The sequence below is a fragment of the Chanos chanos genome, chromosome 7 (assembly GCF_902362185.1).
Source record: "Chanos chanos chromosome 7, fChaCha1.1, whole genome shotgun sequence".
In the NCBI taxonomy this organism is placed as follows: Eukaryota; Metazoa; Chordata; class Actinopteri; order Gonorynchiformes; family Chanidae; genus Chanos; species Chanos chanos.
In genome coordinates this window covers 32,563,266-32,572,989 of record NC_044501.1, presented here as the reverse complement: position 1 = coordinate 32,572,989, position 9,724 = coordinate 32,563,266, and the positions used below count along the sequence as shown (strand labels likewise).

At 40.0% G+C, this 9,724-nt stretch overlaps 1 protein-coding gene across 1 annotated transcript in view; it reads right to left on the bottom strand.

Annotated features, from left to right (window-relative positions):
• col25a1 (collagen type XXV alpha 1 chain) overlaps positions 1 to 9,724 on the bottom strand; it is a 134,810-nt gene that overhangs the window by 1,174 nt on the left and 123,912 nt on the right. The window contains exons 28-38 of the mRNA XM_030779491.1: positions 9,164 to 9,214; positions 8,535 to 8,561; positions 7,907 to 7,987; positions 7,532 to 7,567; positions 6,892 to 6,945; positions 6,072 to 6,125; positions 5,853 to 5,879; positions 5,595 to 5,648; positions 2,853 to 2,930; positions 1,298 to 1,336; positions 1 to 1,070 (exon numbers count right to left, since the gene is read on the bottom strand). The exon at positions 1 to 1,070 is cut by the window's left edge and continues 1,174 nt beyond it. Coding sequence (XP_030635351.1) covers positions 1,068 to 1,070; positions 1,298 to 1,336; positions 2,853 to 2,930; positions 5,595 to 5,648; positions 5,853 to 5,879; positions 6,072 to 6,125; positions 6,892 to 6,945; positions 7,532 to 7,567; positions 7,907 to 7,987; positions 8,535 to 8,561; positions 9,164 to 9,214 — 504 coding nt within the window. The 3' untranslated portion in view covers positions 1 to 1,067. The remainder of the gene's footprint in view (positions 1,071 to 1,297; positions 1,337 to 2,852; positions 2,931 to 5,594; positions 5,649 to 5,852; positions 5,880 to 6,071; positions 6,126 to 6,891; positions 6,946 to 7,531; positions 7,568 to 7,906; positions 7,988 to 8,534; positions 8,562 to 9,163; positions 9,215 to 9,724) is intronic.

The window sequence follows — 9,724 nt, the reverse complement described above, 5'->3', positions numbered from 1 at the left end:
GTAGGCACAACTGGACAAGAGCCTTTGTTTGACTTGAATATCTGTTTGACATTCAGTCTGCACTGGGCTGCAGACAGTACTGGGGAACACTCCCATTCTTCAGCAGGCCCAGTTAAAAGAGTCTTTCTCCTGCATCACTCTCAAAATGCAACAAGCGAGGAACGGGGTCTTAAGAACCATGGGAACATAACACTGATGCAACTTCATGGCCAAGACCTGACGCAGATCTCACCAAAATAAAGAAAAGAAACAACCTTTCTCTACCCCCCAGGGGAATCACTCTCTCAGGCCACCAGCCAGGGTGTGACTCCCTTTGGATGATGAGAGAAAAAGACAAAAAAAAAAAAAAAATCAGATTTAGAAACACGTTTTAAGTGAGTAAGACCAACAGCAAGTTAGTGTTTGTTTCTTTGTTTGCTTTTTTTTTTTTTTTTTTTTGCAGAAGCCATAGGTTTTTAGACCACATCACAATTCATTATGTATCTTTACATATAGTTTCATATTGTACTCATGCAGTTTTGAGGAGAGATGTATAGAAGAAGCACAGATGGAGTCTTTAGTCTTTTTTTTTTCTTTTTGAGCTGGTAGTATGGCATGATGAGTGAGAGTAAGTTCCGCATGGACGCACACACACACACCCACCCAACACACATCTATGCCTGTCCTGATCTGTCCATTGCCTCCTCCTCCTTCATTTTTTCCTTCTCTTCCACCTCTCTTTTTGTCCCCGTTAGTCCGTTTTGGCTTCCATTCTCATTCCAGGAGCTCTGGCCATGCAAGTGACTGGGGAAACAAGCCCCCTTGTGTGCAGTTGTCTTTTGCTTGGTCAAGTGCCTGAACCTCACAGCACCAGTTCAGTGAGAAATGACACACGTTTCTGTGACCGCACAAGGTGAGTAGAAGCAGCTACACATTGACTTCATGACCTTGCTCTTTTTCATGTACGCACAAATATATATATATATATATATATATACTCATTTAATTTATATTTTCAATTAAAAAAACTATAAATACAAAAAAAATGAAGCATTATTTACAAACTCCATGCGTTTGAGTTAGATTGATCACTGCAAGAAAAACACACAGAAAAAAGGATATGGTCAAATATGGGGTAAGAAATCTGACGCTTCTACTCAGACTTTGAGACATTTAACACCACCACTGTGTTGGGTCGATTTGATCGTGTGATCAAATAATACAACACCCATGCAATTGTTTTTGGACAAAGCTGTGTAAAGTATCTGTAACCACAGATAAACGTTTCACAAAGGCCAAGGTGGCCTTCATTACTTACCTTCTGCCAGCAGCCAGGCATTGGTAATCCATCTGGACCCTGTTAAAGAACAAACAGTACAAGAAACACAAGTCATTAACTCTCCTAATTTGTTTATGGGTTACAGTCTATAATTTCAGCTGGTGTGTTTCTTTTGTGCGTCTTTTCTGAAGTACACACAGGAAGCTTGCAGGATGAGAGATTTTTTATGCATATATTTCTGAATATTTCAACTGGTTTGAAAGTAAACTGGACACTTCAGCTTGCAGCTGATGTATAAGGAATAAATTATCCATGCAAGTGATTCAAATGAATTTTCATGTCTTTTGTGTAATCAGTGACAAATGACGCATGCAGTGACGCTATTCAGTTAGGTCATACTCAGCTCTTTACCCCTAAATTTGTTCCCTTAGTAAATGTTTTTAATTTTGTTTGCTTAAGATCTTTGATCTCTGTGAGACAACTCCTCCCGCACTGAATGCACACAAATCATTTTCAGAGACCGATGGCAAACAAAAAGACATGTAAATTATACGAAACCGGTTCACCCATTAGACATGTTTGTTTAAGTGTCTGTCATGCAGTTTGGAATGAAGAAAACTCCCTCATGCAGTAGGCTGATGAACATCAACTCCCTTCACAGTTAAGTATTTACTTGCTAAAAACCGATCCACGAAGACACATTTTGCTCTTCATAATTACAATTTCAGTTACATTTCATGAGCGCACACCAAACAAAGGCAGAGATAACAAAAAGTGTCAAATATGAGCTCTATATGATTCCAGAATATGATTCTTGAAGACTTTAACTTCTCCATTTTCTTCTTATTGCTGGTGCCCAATTGGAACAGAGTAGGAGTAAATGGGATATGAGTAGGTTAAAAGACTAGACTAGGGACAAGACACATGCTGCCACTGCACTGAGTTTGCTGTTAGAAAATTCATCAGAGAGTCTAGTGGCACTATGCATAATAGCAGAAGCACAGCGGTTAATGTGTGCTCAGGAACTTGGACAGAACATGGGATAATTGGTAGGAGAAACAGCCCATTTGAGTGAATCTACCAAGGAAAATTAGAGAGGAAGGAAAATGAATCCATTAAGAGGGAATGTTGCAAAGGAGGATATTAAGAGTGCTTAAGGAGCTCCTCTTAAGGCCTCTTGTAACTGTCATTACTACATCCAGGCTTTTGGTTAGATTAAATATATGCTTGACTTTGTGAAGGTAAATACATGAACTTTTAACTGAACAGAGCCTCTAGCACAATATGTTATTGGGGAAAATGTGAAATGTGTATATTTTTCTTTTTTTTTTTTTTTCCTTTGCTAAATGTGATAAGCATAAAATGTGAAAAACGTAAACTGATTTAGCATCTGCTGGTGGGTGGGTCATGCAGAATGGACAGGGAGGGACAGTGGATGCCTGTCCCATCGTCCATTCATAAGCCATGCGTGGAGAGGGGAGTGCTAAGCTGCGTGGAGAGGGGAGTGCTAAACTGAGTGCGTATGGCGGGTGGGGTATGGCTGGAGCGAGAGCAGAGGCATGCATGGGAAAGGAAGGAAAAGAGAATACTGTACCAATTGGCACGGGGCATCCAGCCCATCCAGCCCAGGCTGGCCTGGCTCACCTTTTTCACCCTTAAAGCCCCGGAAACCCTGTTTGTAAAGATGATACTGGGAGTGTTACTGGGATAGAGGCTGCAGGCGCCCCACCGGCCTCTTTCTCAGAGGGCACGGCTCTGGGCAGAGAGGAGTGGCCCAGTGGTCCGCTGGCAATCCCCCGTGTGAATTTTTCGTCTAGAGTGTGAAATTAACTGAAGGGACAATGACCCCGGTCCTTTTGGCCTTGCCAATTTTTACTCAGTGATTCCATGGTGTTAAATATAAATGGACAGATTATAATGTTCTTTGCACGCTACAGCAGCTATACTGCAGTTTAAGATGGTTTAGGGGTGCCTGGGGGAACCAGGTTGGCTGCCAGCTGGGCAACTCCTCCCTTCGGGAAGTCCGCCTTCTTACGTCACAAGCCGGTTTCCAGCTCTCAACTAGGACATACCAATGGGCAGGGTGCATCTAATCCGGGGGCACCCTGTTCTCCTTTCTCCCCCTTAGGCCCTTTTTTGCCCTTCTTTCCCTTCTCCCCCTGTGAACACAATAGCTTGATCAGCAGAGGAATTACCTGCTCAAAAAGGAAAAGTGCATATTCTTTAACACCAACGAGGACAACAAATGAGTTGTTTTTTTGAACTGATTTCCTTTGAGAATTATTCCAGTAGTTTCTTTTTCTCTCTCTCTCTTTTTTTTAATAGAGCTATGTGTCCTTGTTTTGCAGTGGTCATCAAACAAAATTTGCAAAAAAGGGAACGTCACAATAAGATTTATGAGAAATATAGAACAGATCATTATTAAAAATGACATTAAACTAGTTTATGGAAAAGCTTTGATATAACAGACCACACACAAACATTTTCATGGTTACCTAGTTGAGACAGTACATAGGGACTATTAGAAGGAAGGATTAAAAGGAAAGCTATCACCTAATGAGGAAGACGAGAAGTAAGTTAGGTAAGGGTGGTACCAGAAAGGAGCAATCAGGACAAGGAGAATTCCTTATTGGATGGAGGGTACAGGAGAGAGCTCACAGGGATCTCAGAGGGCACAAAGGAAGAGAAAGGAAGAATGACAGGGAAAACACCCACAGAGCACATCTTGCTGCATCCAGAAAGGCACACAGTGAAAAAAATACCCACTATTCCCCCAACGTATAGCAACAGGAGAACATCAGGTGCTCTATAAAGGAAAGGTTTTTTTTTTTTTTTTTTTTTTTTTTACAAATCTTAGACTCTTAGTTTTTCAACATTATGCTTTTACTTTGAAATAAGTGTTTGATGAATTTCATGGTCTGTGACAGCCTGGTTTCAAGATTTTAAAAGTTAGCTTCTTCCTTTCTTCCTCCTGGGAAAGCATGATATGAATTTATTAATACTGGGCCAGATCAAACCTCGGCTCCATATCTTCCCATTTTTCCAGCTATGGATGACACCATAATTGCTAGCATTTTGAAATTCAGCTGTCACAGTTCAAGAAATGCAACAAACATCCACTGAATTGTTTTAATCTACGAAAACAATGGTGAACCTTTCCTTTAATGAACAACCAAACAAAGGCACAATGCAGATTAGGCGACCACAAAGGAGTTATTTTTCACACTAAAAGCATGTTCACCCTTCTGATGGTTAGTGCATTTGCAGGGTCTAGACTGATTTTAGACTGCATTTGGTCAGACAACAATGGGAAAACTTGAATGAAAAGTGAGATGAAGATGGGAGTAGAATAGACGTACAACAGCAGACAGTTTTAAAACAAAATGAGATGACATGTGGATAACTGCATGTAGTTGTTTTTTAGGAAAACCTACAGTTCTTATGGAAAGATGCAACTGAGCATGTCAGCATCAACTGAGCATGTCAGCACCAAACTGTCAAACAAAATTAGCATTGTAGGCCATTTTGTGAAGGACATGTTTGCTCAGTATCATGTCATGGTATCTGTTATGGTTGAACAGTAGTTTCCTATTTCGTAAGATGAAAATTTAACTTTTCATCAAATGAGATCTTATTTCATGTGATGCCGACTGAGGTATTAAGACTGATGTTTGTGGAAGCTCTTATGAGGTCAGGCAAGCAGATTCCATGACATTTTAAAGAATACAATACTGGCCAATGCCAGCCAGGTCTATAACAGACAGTTTGCACAAATTGAAATGGTAAACATCATGCATAATGAAAAGTGAAACCAAGTTTTCACAGCAACCACCTGCTGTCAATGGACTATCTCTGAACTATTAGTTGGTTTAAGACTTAATAGATTCAAATATGAGTTTTAAAATCAAAATGGAATTTGAATCAAATGGTAATGGAATGATGATGCGATAGTGAGTAGTGAATTGCAGAAATCTGCATTACGAAGATTGTATGAAAAGTACTTTGGCTTATCCTGGAAAAAGTAAAATTTTGAGACCAGTATCCAGGCTTTATGACTCTCAGCGAAAAATTTAAAAAACAAAACGAAACCAAAAAAAAACTTTCAAATTTTTTTTCTTGAAAACTGACAATGCAAATGAGTGCCATTGTATTGCCCTTGCAGTCTATTACGATTATCAAAAAATGGCCTTGCTTGTAATATTAGGCTAAGTGTATTATGAGCCCTCCCTCAACCGATTGCCTCTTAGCTAAACTGTCATGGTCCATTGACACCAGTCTGTCTAGAAAATGAGTGAGGGACTGATTTTCCAAAGCAACGTATCTCGGTTACAGTCACCTTTTCTCCTCTTTCCCCCTGGTCGCCCTTCTCTCCCCTTAAGCCTGGCAACCCCTGCAAAATACAACTCCAGTTCATTACACATGTTCAAGAGTCTATTTGCTGTGGGGTGCATATTGATCAGTAGACAGAACACTGCAAACAGCAAACACCCCTGAGGGAAAACGTAACTGCCCCACTGGCAGGATGTGTGTATGAAGTGGGAGAAGATGAACAAACCCATTCTACAACAAAATACCAAATGACATGTCAACTCACGTCCAACCCAGGTGTTCCAGGAGCTCCCTAATAAAAAGATGAAAAACAACAGTCAAATTCTGTCAAAAAAGTAAGGAAATAAATCCACAATTTAGACCAACTGTAAAAGCATATGTAAGCTAACTAAATCTCTGATGCAGTGTTCCTGGATATGTTGTTTATTTACTTTCAGTACGTCAGAGAACAGATTCAAAACTGTTGGATGTTCTATTAACTCACAGTTGGTCCATATGGTCCTCTAGGGCCAGGTTCACCTGAAGGACCTCTCTCACCCTGTGACAAGTACATGGAAGATCACTAAACCTGAAGCTAATCTTTATTTATATTAAAGTGTTTATTTACAGTACAACTTGAAACACCTTTCATGGGTCAATCCTTTTGAGTCCTATTAGAATGAACTGAAACCACCTAACTGCACTTTAATGGTTGGCTTGCAATCACAAGACTGTGAAAATTTCAAAATGGCAGGTTTTGCAATTTACAACACGCTCAGTTCAAAAGTGTGCTATAATTGATCCAGGAAAGGTGCAGCAAACTTGTCTACAATGAGAAAGGAGTATTTTGTGCATGTTTGTAAGAAATAGCCATACTCATGTAAAGATTTGCTATGGTTAGCTGGCTGAAGGACATAATAGCTTCAAATTAAGCTTATTGTACAAGATGACAGGTAGGTGTAGAATACAGAAAAATAGGGATCGGGTTTGTCTGTTCTAATTTTCTTCTGGTGGTGCTATTTATCGTTGTTCATGTATGTCTTTGAAGTATGGTTTCAGAATATACAAAGGAGAAAGTTGTACTAACAATAAACCAAATCTTGGACATGTAGCCAGTTAACTCTACCAAATGTTGCTGATTGCCTAAGAGCGTCGTTTAAAAATGTTTCAGCCTCTCACAAGCCTTTTAAACAGGATGAACCATATTACTGACTTCAATAATAATACAGCCAGTGACTATGATTGAATATCCACTTGCTGTAAAAGTGTAGGCTCAAGTAAGTAGTGTCTGCTCATTTACTCATCTTTCAGTTTTTCAAACTTACTCTGTCTCCCTTAGGACCCGCTGGACCAGGAGCACCTACTGGTCCATCCATTCCCTGCAGAAAAGACATGCAGATCATAGGAATTCTTCTTTAATGTGTAAACCATCTCTTTCAACATGCCACCGTGAAAGATAAATCACTTCTCCTCCAGCCCTTCTATGTGAAAGTAAATCCAACTTCAGAAAAGTTGGTTTCATGAGACACTGGCTGTGGTATGTATCAATTTGCTAAAGATAGGAGGGATCTAAGAGTCCCTTCCCTGCAAGTTAAATCTTGAAGTCTTTTCCTTGCTCAGCAACGCATAAACTTGACATTTCTATGTGTAAATGCACAGAGAGACACACTGACAACAATGAATGACATTTTGTTAATGTATGAGTGAAGGTTAATAAAGTGTTAATTTCATACTCATCAATAGACAGGGGTATGGACATAAATCTTTTTGAAAGATACTTCATCTTTTTTTTGGATGAATGTGTCTCCTATGAAAACAGTAAACTCATAGCCCAACCACAGTAGATTTTTTTGGACTTCACCCAGTCTGGGGGGCTGAGTGATTGATTTGACCATGAGGATGTGGGTCAAACTAAGGGCAGAGGTTTGTGGTTGGATGGCTGAAGCTGAACCATGTGAAACTCACCCTGATTCCCGGCTTGCCGTCTAAGCCAGATGCTCCCTGTACAGTTATGGAGGTATGAGTGACATGAACACGGGGATTAGTACATGATGAACACAGTGAAACAGACACAAATTGTCAAAGTTGTTAACAGAAAAGTGACAAAAAGTAGACAGAGAGAACAAAAACCTCTAAAAGAACACACACAAGGATGTTTTGAAGAGCAAGACAGGTCAGGTTGATAGATGTAGAGAGAACGTGAAGGGTAGAGACACACATAATCACACGCACAAATGAGCCCACAGATTTGGACTGGAGGTTGGAGGGTCAGGTGAAAAGGAGGCAAGTTCAGAGATGAAAAAGGTGAGATCCCAGGCTGCACGGCCATTGTGTACTTACGGGGAGGCCTAGGGGTCCTCTGTCACCCTTGTGCCCTGGCTCCCCACGCACTCCTTTTAGACCATGCAACCCTGGTTCCCCCTAAATGCAGAAGTAGCAAAAGTTGTCTTAAGGATTGGGAGATCTATGCAAGGTAGGTGGTTAAAGTTCACTGGAGGAAGACACATATGACTCAACCCAGATTCAATCTGTAGCCCATTTTTACAGATTCTAAGTGTCTGGATAGGATAGGTTTCAACGATTAGATAGTAACTTGATACAACCTCCTGATTGGCTTAACTGTATGTCTGCCAAGTCACTTAAACCACCTCCAGTAATCTTGAGGGGCTGTTAGAGGGGTTGAGGGAAAGAGGTTAAGGAATGCCTCTGCACTGGGCCATGGGGACCTGCCACAATCTTTGGAGCATAAAATAAGACCCATGGCTCATATTTTTATTGCTTTGGCCATGGGAAGTTGCAATATGCAACTTTTCAGCACTTTTTTATTATGAAAGGTGCTTGATTTGGGTAATTAGGTAATGGTACACAAACTAAATTAAGTTTAAGTGTCACTAAAGTTAAAAGATACAGGTGAGCATGTAGCATTAAATAAAGCAGTAGGTTACTCTTTCATGTTATACCAATTTACCTTTGGTCCAGGAAAGCCATGAGGACCCTGCAAATCACAAATAATTAAAGATTCATCATTAAACTCATGTATTTCTTTGAGTAGGCTGGTATGTTAGCTTTTGGTTAAGACCTGTGAGACACAACACAGGGATAAGGTTTCTTGTTACATCATAGACAGAGAGAATTACACCAGTTGAAAGGACTGTGGATGGGATGGGTAAAGGTTCATAGGAGTGGCTGCCATTGTCAAGACATCTGACTCTGCTTGTTATGTAACCTTCAGATGCTTGATTAATTGTTTCAGGATACCTTCAGGTAGGATTTACTGAAACTAATGCTATCTTCAAGAAGTTTCAACAAATCAATATTTTTTCCCAGTCATTTAATAATAGAATCAAAAAACCTATAATGAGAGGAACGGGTGCCTTATGCAAATACTACTGAGATATGCTGTTTGGACATTTGTCCTGAGCTTGGGTTGATAATTTAATACGTGTGCAAGCTCTGATTCTCTATTACACATAAAAGAAAATGACATTTCCAAGTTAGAGTTTTTCAATGCAATCTTAAAGTCTCTATGTATACAGTGAAATCACCAAACTATAAGGTGTACTTTATTGCACTGAATTCTTCTTATCCTGACATTACCATAGGTCCTGGGGGGCCATGTGGTCCAGGTGGTCCAGGTGGGCCTATGATCTATTATGCGGGAGACAGAATCCAGTTAATCACAGCAACCTCATTATGTTCCTGTATTTCCGTGGCTGAACAAGGGTCAAGCAATTATACTTGTGACAGCTTATCATAGTTCTTGCAGAGATAATGCAGCGTGGAATTTCTAACCCGTTGACACATACACATTCTGTATCTGGTATGATGTTATGACTCCGAAAGCTTTTAATTATAGGCTGCAGACCGGTACAGCTTTTTTTTTTGTTTGGTTTGACATTCTCAAGGAACCATGTCATAAAAGGAAAAATGCAAATACTGGCTTCAGTACGTGTTTAATGATACGTTTCAGGTAGCACTGTAAAAAGCTGTCTTTCAATAGCATTTAGTGGGATTACAGTATAAGATGACATTTGCAACGAAAGAGGAAGTTCACTGTTAAGTTGTTATCATATATTGTTGATCAGACAACATTACAACAGGTGTTGCAGTAAATTTGAATGTCTCTCATACGTCCATGAGGTCTTTCTGGAGAGCAGC